The sequence below is a fragment of the Takifugu rubripes genome, chromosome 22, assembly GCF_901000725.2.
Source record: "Takifugu rubripes chromosome 22, fTakRub1.2, whole genome shotgun sequence".
NCBI lineage: Eukaryota > Metazoa > Chordata > Actinopteri > Tetraodontiformes > Tetraodontidae > Takifugu > Takifugu rubripes.
Window position 1 is genome coordinate 8,913,038 of NC_042306.1, and position 14,115 is coordinate 8,927,152.

At 41.3% G+C, this 14,115-nt stretch overlaps 1 protein-coding gene across 8 annotated transcripts in view; it reads left to right on the forward strand.

The window, feature by feature from the left end:
- Positions 1-14,115, forward strand: part of ctnnd2b (catenin (cadherin-associated protein), delta 2b) — a 79,219-nt gene that overhangs the window by 42,253 nt on the left and 22,851 nt on the right. For 3 of the 8 annotated variants that reach the window (XM_029831310.1, XM_029831312.1, XM_029831315.1), the window contains 8 exons: positions 307-423; positions 4,345-4,484; positions 4,721-4,894; positions 5,966-6,111; positions 6,325-6,572; positions 7,646-7,783; positions 9,299-9,542; positions 12,126-12,182. In XM_029831310.1, coding sequence (XP_029687170.1) covers positions 307-423; positions 4,345-4,484; positions 4,721-4,894; positions 5,966-6,111; positions 6,325-6,572; positions 7,646-7,783; positions 9,299-9,542; positions 12,126-12,182 — 1,264 coding nt within the window. The remainder of the gene's footprint in view (positions 1-306; positions 424-4,344; positions 4,485-4,720; positions 4,895-5,965; positions 6,112-6,324; positions 6,573-7,645; positions 7,784-9,298; positions 9,543-12,125; positions 12,183-14,115) is intronic. The other 5 variants (XM_029831316.1, XM_029831311.1, XM_029831314.1 and 2 more) reach the window with 3 other exon arrangements.

Here is a 14,115-nt window from a genome sequence, read left to right on the forward strand (position 1 = left end):
GAAGAGCGACCACTCAACTCCTGAAAAGACAATAAATCCATCACTGTAATGGTAATGCTACAGCATCACCATCACCATCTTAAACTGGAAAACATCCAGTATTTTCTCAGAATTCAGCAGATATCAGTCGCCTGGAATGTACTGTTTAATATGTCAATGGTATTTAGATGGAAGAGATGGCCAGTATCAGGTTGGATTTGGCTGGTGGCATACAGAAACCCAGTACTGGAGAGAATTTTCAATGGAATCAGAAAACTCTGCTGCTTTCACTAATGGTGCACAACCTTTGTCTTGGATGTGATGTAGATGGACAGAAGGATATTGAGGAGGAGCTGACCACAGGCCTTGAGCTGGTGGACTCCTGCATCCGATCCCTTCAGGAATCCGGCATCTTGGACTCACAGGACATTTCTACAGGAGACAGTAAGACCAATGTTTTTATGGAAATATATCAGCAATTACATCATTGCACAGAACAAATCAAGAAAGAAGACAACCTGCACATCAGGGTGTCTTTTCTCATATTTCATCACAGATTCCACTTAAAGATGGATTTAAGACTAATAATTCATCAAAATTCCAGTCATCTTATGAGATGTTTCTTTTTTCATTTTCTTCTGGTTTTCACCAGTTATTTGTCTGTATATTATGGAAAAATGGCAAGAAAGATGCCACATGTCAGTCATTTTACTGTGATTGTGTCCTTCCAGTGGATATACTCTAACCCTAATTTTTTCCAATATTTTATTAATTACACAGCAATTTGTCACGACCACGCTTTAGCTAAATTTAGTTAATTAATTTGTCTTTACATTTGAGTCTTGGTCTGGAAGCTGGTGTTTTATTTAAAATAAATTTGACTCTTTAGAAGAGCTCTCAGTGTGAGCCTGACCCCCTCCCACGCATCTCTGCTCCGCGCTCTTGTCTTTTCATTTGGTCTCTGGGACGATAACCGCATCTGTTGTGTCTCTGACCCCATGGGAGAGAGGACGCTGCAGGGTGACGTGCAGGAGTTTGATATGTTAATCCCTCCTCACCGAGGTGTCAGCTGGCCTGTCGTTTGCATGGCAGATAAAAAAAGAAGTGCCTGCAAGAAGAATCCACGCTGACTATCTAAAGATGACAGAAAAATGCATCTAAAGATACAGAAAAAGGTGTACGTGCAACTCCAATAACTGAATTAAAATAAATTCAGTTATATGATGCATTATGCCGTGTGTGTGTGTGTGTGTGTGCGTGAGTTTGTGTTTGTCTATGGTAGGCTGGCAAAGATAATTACAGTTGTCACTTGAGGGAGGTTAACAGTGTCTGTCTGAGACTGTAACATTTGTTTTTGCCTCAAACTCGAAAATCAACAACCGAGCGTTTCAGAAATCACAGATGTGCCGTCAAGCCAACTGGTGTTTGCACCTTGTGTTTTCAAAAATTATCAGAGCAAAAAAAAAGAATTCCATTTAGCACAACAGATGGACACACAGCAAAATGCATACGAGCATGAAAAGAAGCATTATACACGTATAACGAGATAAGTGCACACGTGAAAAGAGAGACAGAGAAGACACACGGGCATTCGCTCCTTTTAGTCAAGCCTGCTGCACAAATTCATGCCATACACCAACAGACACACAGTGTGCAGAAAGATGTATGCACACATTTGTGTGGCACAAAGCCATTTGAGGGTGTGTGTTAGTGCAGCAGATTGTGCATTCCTCTAGTGGCTAGTTAAAAATAGAGAACTCATGAAATATTAAAATGTGTCAATAGAAAATGTCATTTATGATGCAGTAGAAATGCCACTTTGCCTTGATGTGTGTGTGTGTGCGCGCGTGTGTGACAATAGCAGGTCTAAACAGGTCTATGAAAACTGGGCAGGTGTACAGTCATGTGTATTGTGCATGCATGACTGTGTGGTCTTGTCCACATAGTGAAGATCAAAATTTGAATTTCAACTGCAATGTGAGGACATTTTTGGAAATTAGGAACACTTTTGACAACTTCAAAGGTCTATTTGATGATTAGAGAGAAAGGTTTGTGTGTGTGTGTGTATGTGTGTTTGTTCTGGTTCTGTTGTCTTTCTGTGGTTTACTCAATTCTCAGTCCTCAATGCAGTTTTCAGTGTTGTCTTCCTCTCATGTTAATAAAGGCTACGCTCCATTCAAATATAAACCGAACGCTGTGGAACTATCCCTGCCAGCACCCAGACACTAATGACACATTAGATACAACTGAATCTCATCTGCTCCAGTGTCTCCAGCAGCTTTGCACCGCACATGGTGAAATGCTCTTCACAGCTTCTGTCCCCAACTTTCATCCCCAGTGTCACTTCTGTCAGATGCTGACCTCATTTGTGCCTTGACCAAGTTTTCTCGAAACCAGCATGAGCCGCATCTCTGACGGTCTCAGCTCTAAACAGCTGGAATCAAGGAACATCAGCAGGAAAGAGAGTAGCACCACAGCAGGGACTTCCTACAGGGTAAATCAATAATATTTTTGCGTAATGACCCGTGGGACGGTTTAATGCATCTTTCAAGATAAATCCTAATGAGGAAATATTATCCAAACAAAATTTACTTTTGCTGTGATAAAATTAGAAAAGTACGGCCGGCTTGAGACCATTGGAGCTGCACTTTAAAATGGGTGAAATTCATTATGATCACATTTACACACAATAAAAGTGAAAAACAAAGTTATAATCAAGTAAAGGTGCAGGCTATTGTAGCGCTCTCTCTCTCTCTCTCTCTATCTGTCCATCTGTCTGTCTGTCTGTCTGTCTGTCTGTCTGTCTGTCTGTCTATCTATCTATCTATCTATCTATCTATCTATCTATCTATCTATCTATCTATCTATCTATCTATCTATCTATCTATCTATCTATCTACCCCTCCACCCACTCATCCATCCATCCATCCATCCAGCAGTGATTTCCTCATTTAATTTTTAACTAAAGCTGTGGTAGCTGTCAGATCCATGTGGCTGTAATGAGCTTCTGCTCAGTTGTTGGTCAGGAATTACAGGGGACCGTATTGCTTTACGTCTGCTTGTGTGTAAACCCTTGACATAATAATCATGCTGCAATGTATGTGTGACTGATGTACATAACAGTTGTTATGTTTATTTCTTTTGTCCATGCGGTGCAAACTGTTGAGTCATTGCTGTTGAATCTTGTGGCAACCCTGACAAGAGATGAATGGATGGATGCATGTATGTGCAGATGGATGCATGGATGGATAGAATCACTGACAATCTTGTCAGTGTGAAGGCTGTATGTCACGCGGCCATGAAACAGACAGTAAATCACTACACTTTTATCTGGGGTTGTCTGACTGGATTTTTGTTTGTTTGATTTCTGTTGTCCAATTTAACTGATTTGGGTCACTAATTGATTCATCCGGTCCTGACCTTGAATCTGTTCACAAATCTGGAGATGTGACTTTAAGAGTAGATTCAGTTTGAATTGTGTTGTGTATGTAGATAATATTACAGAGATTTTTTTTTAAAATTACTATTTCAATTTTGGAACAGAGTTGACGTTTTTCACCTTTTTTTAAAAATGTCTCGCTCATATTATGGCAGCATATCTTATATCATAGTATAATCTGGCTTCCGATCCGTGTTATGACAGACTAAAGTTGCAAAGAACTCCATTTCTTTCACTCATTTCACGGATTTTACTCTGCATGTCCAGCTGATTTAAATCACTTTTTTGTTGTCATGGGTTTTTAACTGCAGGAGGAGTAATAAAGCACTAAAGAATGCTTGAAGGTCTTCCACCATCTTAAGGGACATCTTACAACGATGGAGTTTTGGCAGAAACACTTCTGGGTCACTCTTGGCTGCTTCTGAATTATACACTAAAATAAAAAATACATATGAGTGAGAGACAAGTGGGAGAGGGCAACAGAGGTGGGATGGAGGCAGAAAGAGTGGGAGACAGCAACAGAGGAAGTGTTTTAAATGGGGGTCAGATACCAATATGTACGGGCCAGAGAGCTTGAGAGGAAAAGAGAGGCTGGAATAACAAAGTGAGTGGAATAAGGCAAATTGCAGTCTTGACAACCATTTGCTTCCCCCCTCTTACTTTTCAATTCTATTTTGGCTCCTTTTATCCATTTTTTTCTCTTGTCTTCTCTCCATTTCAAGGTTTGCAGCAAAGTGAGACTGCTGTACAGTATTTGTTTTCACTTCCAAGTTGTTCCCCATAGAAATTGTGAATGTAATAATGGGTTCCAAGGCTGTGGTCAGATGGAGGTCATGTATTCAAGCCTTTATCTGTTTTAGTGAAATCTCTTTTTTGTGTCACCAGCTTCACTGCACTTTACTTCAAATTGTCCCTTTCTTCTTCAGGACAAGGACTTCTCTCCCAAAGTGCGCTGCAGCTCAACAACCAGGATGCCTATGCAGCTGCTGGTTACCATAGCAACCCAGGACTGGACACAACCATTGGCCGGAGTGGACAGGTTGGGGCTGTTCACATCTACAATCAGGTACAAACCATGCACACGATAATCGCTCTAATCTGCCCCCTGGTGGTAGGCTGCAGGAACACTGACATACTTCCTGCCGCACTGGCTGTATGTGACATCACTATGCAGAAGCTTTACTTCATCACAGGTGTTACCTACCTCCTGTTTGTCAAACTGGAGGAAGCAATATTGGTCCATGATGTGTCAAAGGTACATACTGACCCCCTTTATGAATTCTTCACTCCCCTCACTTGTAGGTGGCGGCCAGTCGTGCAGCTGCTCAGTTAGCAGGAACAGACTCTCCTTCCCAGTCCCAGAGGGAATCATTTGCCCAACAGGCCCATGGAAACACATTCCACATGTCCTCGGAAGGTGGCCCTGCTCCATCTGAAACACCCATGTACTATTCCTGCGCCACGTTGCCTGCGCAGGTAAACTCCCCTGAACAGGTCATTGGAAACCTGCTTAATGTCTGACAGATGCTCCGCTCTGCAAGACCGTTTTATTGATCGGATCATTCTTTATGATGCTTCACTGGAAATCTATTACCACCTCTGCGGGCAGTTAGTTACTCTGTACCGTTGCTTAGTCTCTTGTACAATGGAGTGCAAGCAGGAACAACATTCGGCACTGGCCAGTAAAAATGTACAAAATAAATCATGTCTTTGCATTTCAGCTCGGTGTGCTGGTCCGTCGCTGAATTCTCAGAGAACTTTTAAATCAATCTTAAACTTTGTAACAAACTAAAATCAGACTGAATAAATCAAACGGTTTCCACACAGAATTACTGAAAGGTGAAGTAATCGGTGTGCATCTCAGGTTGTTACTTTTCTGGGGTATTTTTGCACTCTTACCTTCCTTTGATATTGGATATTAGACTTCTCCATCTGCTGAATAACCTAGATATTAGGTTCTAGGTGAAAGATGCATCTGGATCTAAATAATAAAGTGCAAAAGCATATTAAATATAACACACCAGTTTAAGACTTATTATTCACATTCAATATTATTGACACAATGAATCGCTTTTAATAAGGTTCTGGGTCTGTGGGAGGGTTCTTGGTTTGACTCCTGTGAGTGGAATCGATGGATGCTTGAATGGATGCATGGATGAAAGGACTATTACTTTCAACAAAATAACATTGGCAGTTATAGTAAACATATTTTTTGTTCTATTTTTTTATGTATTTTTTATTATTATTATTTTTTTAAATATCTGAGACTTCATAGGGGAGTAGGCATGAACTGTGCCTGCAGCCTTCAATATTACTTAGATAAGAGCCACCACTACAAATCAATCCATCCTTGAAACACTTCAGATACAGGTTAACACACAATTCTTTATGTGTTTTATCTCTGGGACTAACTAAAGAAAATGACAGGATTACAGGATGTGATCACAGATCTGTGTCTCTGTGCTACAGTGAAATTGTTCAGCTTTCTGAGAGCAATGTCTTAAAAAGACACATATCTAACATGACGTTATCTCTTCTATGTAACAGCGTCTTAGCTCCCCTCTACAGGCGATGGGCTCTCCAACCAAGCTGCAGCGCCTGGGTTCACTCTCCTCTGACATTCCCAGCTATGCCACACTACAACGTGTTTCTTCACCCAAACAGTCACCCAGCCGGCTTGCCAAATCTTACAGGTCAGTTCAACATCATCTAACTTCTCACTGGACAGTCCCCAAGTGGAAGAGAGCAACCTTTTGTTGGCAGTGGATCAAAACTATTTTGGAGGTCATGCTCCTGCCTAATAGTCAACAAGCTGAAATTACAGCACATTTGCCAAAGATGAACAACCCAAACCTTCTACACCCAATATAAACATATAAATATTTTCTGTATTTCTTTTCCCTTAGCACCTCATCACCTATCAACATGGTAGCGTCAGGTGCTGGCTCATCCTCCCCCCTCCCCGTGGCAGCCTCCCCTGGGGGAAACCATTCCTCGTCGCCAATCCACCAGCTGAGCTCAGTGGTGGGCAGCTACGCCACCCTCTCTCCTACCAAGCGCATGCTGCACCACATTGGAGCAGACAGCTACAAGATTTCCCACGAGCTCTATGCCAACGCAACCCTGAAAAGGCCTGGGAGCCTGGCAGGTAGAGGTCAAGACAATTTCATTTCTTTACCTTTTACTTATATGAATATATCTCAACCCTCCTTCTTCCATGAAGTAATAACAGTCAAACAACTTTTTGTGGTAGAGTCGTTAACACTAAGTGCTGAGAATCAATATTTCCCTGCAGAACATCAAAACTCAACAACACTTATTGGCGTTCTTTAACTTTCTGAAAGGGCTCTGCCAAGCAAGCGATTTCATTCACCGGTCTTTTTGTACCTGTGAACATTTGTGGTCTTCTCGCTGCAGCAAATGGCCTTCCTACATCAGATCCCCCCCCCCCCCCCCCCTTTACAGCCATAGAATAACTCCACTCATTGCTGCTCCATATCTTTAGTTGCCAAAAATGTGTCTGCTCAGCACCAGAGTCATGTGACAGGAGGGGGAAAAAAGGGAAAACAGAAGAAGCAGAGTGCACAGGAAATATTCAGTGTTGCTTCTTTAAAAACCTGTATCAGCATTGTTATAATGTGAACAAACTTTGGTATCCAAGCTGTCAGTTATACAGTTACAGTTAAAGAGGAATAATGAACGGGACTGCCACAAACCACTTCATGTTAACAACAAGGAGGACATATCAGGAGATGGGCCAGTCCACTATGAGAGGTGGAGGAGGCCTTAGGCCTAGGGCAGTAAGTCAGGAGCAGGACCACTATGCTCCTCTGTTCAAAGAGGAAAAAATGGCCGACTCCCAGAACCTAAAAAAACACCCTCCAGCAGGTCACTCATATTCATGTTTCAGTCAAAATATCCCCACGTCCACAATCGGGGCCTGTGCTCACTGTTCAGCATCATGCAGCCCTGTTCTTTTCACTGATGAGGGACAAAATAAACTGAACTCAAAGAATAAAGTGACATTGATCTTTCCGAGGCTCCAAGATTGGTTATTTTTAAATCTAAACACTCCGACACACTGTCTTGTTGTCTTCTCAGTCAGTCAGTCTTTTATTTTAATTTTCAGGAAGTTGTTGAGACAAACATCCCTCACCCTTGTATTGTTTTTGTTTTTTTAATTGTTTTTTTTTTTAAAATCTGTTTCATGTTGGCTGTGTTTTGCAGGCTCCAGAGGTTCCTACAGCAGCCAGCACAGTCACAGTCACCTGGGATCTGAGCTCCGGCCTCTACAGTCCCCTGAACACCACATCGACCCCATCTATGAAGACCGAGTGTACACCAAAACCAATCTAAGAGGACAAGGTAAGCTGAAAATATAGGTACAGTCAAATAATTGTAAAACCTCCCCATGTGGACTTTGGGTAAAGCAAAGGTTTACATCATAAAGGCATGGCCCGTTTTCCAGTGATGAAACAGATGGATAAGAAATACTAATAAAAGGAGGGGGGGGTTGCAACATTTTTGAGCGAGACTCTAAAAGTGGAAATGTTGAAATAGTCCAGGATTATAAATAGCTTCGGTGTGCTGTAAATGACCAACTGAACAGTCTAAATTTAAAACATCAGTGTGTAAAAAATGACATCACTTGAAACACTGAAGGTAGAGATCAAATAATGACCGTGTTCTTCACAAAGAATCAGAAAAGGCAAAGATGGAACCATGTCAAACTTTAATGGTGCTTTCTGTCACTGGAGGCTGCAGAGTTCCATCTGGGCACTGAGCATTATTTACTTGATCAGGTTGTAAATCCAATCGGGGTCTCAATGGCAATTTTGTCTCGGTCACAGTCTGTTAACTAATTAGTTTCAAGGCTGGAAATTAATCTCAATTAATCCCACAGGCATTAACTTGGGCGCTTTGAAATCAAAGCAAATGAACCATGTCTGAAAGTGTTGTCGATGCAGCGCGAGCGGTTTCAGAAATTCCACGAAGAATGTTGCCGTATAGAGAAAGACAGTGATAGAAACAATAAGGTCAACTCCAGCTCTGTCTGAACGTGCTCAGCATCAAGGGCTGATTTCATTCAGCTCATTTGCTGCAACACGGAGGTGACTCACTGCGTTTCAAGGTCATTTAGACAGCTTGAAGACAGGAAACAGGCAGAAGAATCGTCTCACATGACCTCATATCGCATATGAATGTCCTCAGGTCGTGTCAGCATTCCTGCTGTCATGTAGCAACACACAGACACAAACACACACACACTCATGCAGCCAATTTAATGCACGCTGATCAGACCAGGACAGCCATGTCAAACATGTGCCAGCATGGTTCCACAGAGCCCTGCTGCTTTTTATTTTCTTACTTTTTTTTTAGCCACTGTCCTTCTTCCTTACTTGTGTATTCCTGCTCTCTGAGTCTGTGCATGTGGACTGGAGACACATTTAGAATTTAAATATATACAAAGGGAATTGAATTTAGTTGTAATGCATATATGAGCACCAGCAGATGTGATGCGAAGACTAGATCACAGCATGCCTGAGGGTTGTCCTTTCAGAGGATCATGGTCTGACTAGTGAGGTACAATCACCAAGAAGAACAGCTGTCATTGGTTTATTTTCAAATGTACAGAAATATTTCACCTCCCCTTATTTTCTGCAGTTTTATTCTCTGCATGGTTATTTCACAAGGTTTCCGTTTTTCTTTTTTCTTTCCCCTGTGGCATTGGTACTGGTATTCTGCTTTTCTCCTTCTCCTGGTGTTCATGCATCTTTATCCCCTGCCGTTCCTCAAATTCATCAATCCTAGTAGTCAACCAGTTGTACCAGGAAGTCCTCAACTATCTGCTCTGTCCTTACACTCCTCTTCCTCCTTTAGCCCCACCTTCCCCCAGTGTTGACCCGATCCCCCTGCAGAGAACAGGAAGTCAGAGTACCACAGGCACCTTTCAAAGAGGAAGCTTTGCCACAGGAGCTGGGGCAGGTGACTACGCTAATCCATACCGAACTCTGCAGTTCTGTCCGTCCACCGAGTCGCCTTACAGCAAATCAGGGCCTGCTCTGCCCCCCGAGGCAACTCTGGGACGGTCTCCATCAGTGGACAGTATCCAGAAGGACCCAAGGTGAGGAGACTAAGACCCTGTTTTCACCTCGCCACTTTCACTGAATGTGCTGATGACCAGCCAGATTCACCACATTGATCACCACTACACAAGAAATAATAAGTCATGTCACCCTCAGGTTTGGGCTGTGGTTCACTAGAGTTCAGTAATGCTCAAATAATGAATGTATATATTAGTCCTTTGTCAACCATGGAATAATTAAATGCCACAGTACCTAATGGTTGAAAGAGATGCAATGTGTTCTGATGGACAATTATCACTTTATGAGACAATTAGTTCATGCTGACATGCTAGCTGAATTAGTCGCACAGTCAGTGCTGCTGCTGAGTTTGTGTGATCTTTTTTGTAACTCAATTTTTTGTGTAACTTCATTGCTGTTGTTGCTAATTAGATGAACTCCAGAACACACACCCAGTACGGTAGAATCCTTCCAGAGTGTCCTCCATTATTCTGACCTGAATGCACCGCGTGGTGGAACAGCTTTAGATGCTGATGGCGACATAGTTAAATGCTTTTTCATTATGAGGTCCACATCGGAAATGGTTCTGACTGAAAGGTCTGCGTCACATCATCTGTGCAGTAGTTTGCAACCACGCAGACTGTGTGTGTGAAACTTTTCATGGTCACAGGTATTTAATCAAGCTTGGAGCTATTAAGTCCTTTCAAGCACAAACACATGGTCATTATTATACTATCATGAGGAAATAAAACAGATAGTCTAGTAGATTTTACTTTTGCTATGTTAGACTGAATACATTTCTGTCTTTATTTGCATTGGCTTTTGGCTGCAAAGGACCACTGTCATATATAGCAGCCTAATTAAAGCTGTGGTGTCCGTAACAATCAAAATGGCTCCTAGGCGCTTTACAGAAACCTGGACCCTGACCACCGACCAGAAGACAAGTGTGTGTAGTTCAGGGACTTCTCTTTCTGTCATCATTGGTCTCTCTTCCAGCCATTCTATTAGCACTTGTCACATGTGTTGGTTCAGTCTTTGGTATCATTGTGGTATCATCTGTGCATCGCTGTTCGTCATCATGTGAAGGTCTTGCAATGCATGGCATTATTTATTTCACCAAACATGAACACTGCATCGGCCTGTTGTCTGTGTTGTGTTGAAAAGAGGGTCTTCCAAGGACAGATCCCTAGAGGGACGTTGACCTTCCACTGCGGCACTGCTGCTCTTCTGGCAGCTCTGGGAAAAACACTTGTTTGCATTTAAACTCGTTCTTGTGTCTGCAAATCCCACAAAGAGTTTAAACCCAACAAATTCAAGATAGTCTAGATAGATGTAAAAAATGTGGATACTACCCAATAATGAGGCCTGGATTCCCAGTACTCTTGCTGGTGTAATGGGTATGTTCCACATTGCAGGTCGTGGATGCAATGTCAGTTATCCTTATTTTATATATAGATCATTTTGTTGGTTATGTTGTTTTTGTGGGATTTGTAGAACATCAAGTGTCACCACCAAGCTCCTGATTCAAACACAAACCCAACCAGATGTTAGTCAGCCAGATATAAGTAAATAGCCCATTATTCTCATGATTCAATATAAATAACATGGACTTAAATGCATTTTAGAAGTGCTTATAATTCACTGGTTTGTAATTAAGGACATGATACTTAGTTTATTTTCTACTTTAGTTAGCATATTATACTGCACCAGATGTAATTTAGTCTCTTTTATAATAATTTACCAGTTTAAAATTAAGTTGGGGCATAAATCCTCTTCCATTAAAGACATGGTTGATGTGATCTCCTCTAATGGTTCCAATAATACCATTACAGGATGTAGTCTCATACTCATATTTCAGCATATTTACTTTAATTTTAGTGTAAAAAATTGGTACATTTATTAAAATGATTTAAAATACCAAAGAACAAGGGGAAATCAGACTTTTAAAGGGGAGTATAACATGAGCTTATTTAGTCACAGATTAGTCACACATTTCCTATTAATATTATTGTTGTTGTTGTTGTTATTATTATTATTAGTAATATTAGTATTACTTCTTACATAGTAGTAGTAGTAGTAGTAGTAGTAGTAGTAATTTTAATATTATTAAGGATGACTACTGTGAAAAGCCGAAAAGCTCTCAGCACACAAACCAGATCCATCATGTCTTGAACAGATGAAACAGCAGTTTGCCCCCTCCAGAACAGCTGTTGTTTATGTGAGATAAAACACATTAACACGTCCATAAACACGCATGTGGATTTCTCCTCTGTGGGCTCAATTAAGAGCTGTGACTAACGGCCCTCCCCCCAAAATAACAAACTGAAAGGTGGATGAAAGTGCAATTATGTACTTTACGGCTGTAAAGGTTTTATTGGTCTTCCAACACGCACACATGATAAATAAATGACCCTCTCTTCACACGTCGACCCATCGACCCACCTGCTCCTGCATGTTGCTCACCCTGCCCACATTCTTAGCTGGTGAGAGAAAAGGACGCTTTAGTGGCTACATTTTGATTTCTATTTCTGATCACTAATGTGAGTTTTACTGACGGAAATGTGCCAGCAGACAGCCAACAAATTCCTCTGTATTTTCTCTCTCTGCCTGTCCCCCCTCGATAGGTACGACCCAGAATTCCTTGTGTGGAATCAAAATCAAGCCGAGCAAAGAATGACAAAGTAATGCAAATATTTATTTATACATATGTTCTCTGTCTATCTCTCTTCCCTTTGTGTCATTCACTGAATCTTTCCATCTTGAGCCAGCGTCAGACACAGACGTTCGCAGAAACATGACATGTCAACCACTATTGAACAGGCCTCACCTTTACTTAAACATCTGAAAACAAATATCTTTGCTGCATACAGACAATGAAAAAATGTACCAGTACATATAATACTCTTCAACACACGGTAGCAACAGAAATGTGATGATTCAGTGTTTGTCAAAGGAAGCACATACCAGCACAGCAGAACATGATGTGCTCGTTCTCTTCATACCCCATCTTTGTATCTGTGTGGGTCCATTTGTCTTCACTGTGTGTGCTGGTGGTTTCTAAACATGGATCATGGTCCTTTCATCAGCTTTTCTGCTCTTTGTTTTGGCGTCATTCTTTCTTGATCTGGTGGTATCGATCTACTCATCTCTGCTGCTGACCAACAATAGCAACTTTCATTTAGATCCTCCACCCACATGTTCAGCTAATGTGCTAATGTTTGCCTTCACACACACGCACACTCACATCCTTGTACTTCTATCTTTGTGAGAACATAAGCACAGCTTAACGCAATTTCCCAGCTCCTGCAGCCCCAGACCCTAACCCTGACCTAAACCCAATTCTATCCCAAACCTTAAAACATGAATTAAGCCCCCAAAACTCCTTTAAAGTTGTGAGGACCAACCAAATGTCCCCAATTCCAAAAAATGTCCCCACCTTGCTACTAGAATGAAAAGTGTGGTACACAATATGTAACAAGTACAACAACACACACAGCCAGCAGGTAGTTTGTGACTGGGATGATATGTATATTTAATGAGTATTTGCTGAAATTCTTAATTAAGAACCACACCTAAGCAAGCTGAATTTTGATGTTTAATGATCCAGTTGTGATGCTAGAAGACAAAGCAGCACCTGGGATATGTACAGAAGCCTGCATGCATATGTAATTACAGTATATAACATGCGCTGATGGGACTAATGGCCCTCACACTGAATAGTTCTAGTTCTGTGGGTCCAGTGTTGTCATTTTGACTGAGGAAACCAGCCAACACAGTGGTTCTGTGCTGATCACACACCCACTGGACAGTATTGAGTGTTTAGATGAAAGGTTGGAGGCAGCTTTGGGAGTGCAAATGATTTGTCTGCAGGTGACAGAATCAGCTCATAGACAAGTGGAGACATGAAGCAGCACCACCAGAATATGGACAAAGTGAGGACATTATTTTAGATCTGAGGACATTTTGTCTGGTTCTGGTCCATTTTAAAGGTGGGTGTGGGGTCGGGGTTATGGTGATATTTAGGTTTGGTGCCTGGAGGGATGTCATGCTAGTAAAAGTCCTCCCAAAAATAGAAAAACAAATGTGTGTCTTTTCCTGTATGTTAAATCCTTCTAGTTTAATGCAGATAGCAGGCCAGATAGTTTCTTCATAACTGAAAATGTGTTACTGATCTAAAAATCATATTTAAATTGGGAAATCAAGATTTTCAGAAATAATAAAACAAGAATCTGAAAAATCCATTCATTCATTCATTCATTCATTCATTCATCCATTCTTTCTTTCTTTCTTTCTTTCTTTCTTTCTTTCTTTCTTTCTTTCTTTCTTTCTTTCTTTCTTTCTTTTACTCCAATGGGAACTACCAGTGCTGTAATCTGCAAGCATCAGTTTTATTCATCTGTTTGGCTGTTTCACATGCATGTGTGTGATCCATAAGCAGTCACAAAAAAAGGGAAAGAGACTATATTTTTATCTCAGTAACCTCTATGGAGCCGTTTTGGACCCACCCCTCTAGGGTGTGCACGTGCAGGGCTCGTTCTTTAACCCCTTCACAGCCTTCATCGCTGAAGGGAAACGGAAGAGAAGAAACAGCATCACATCACAAAAAACATCATG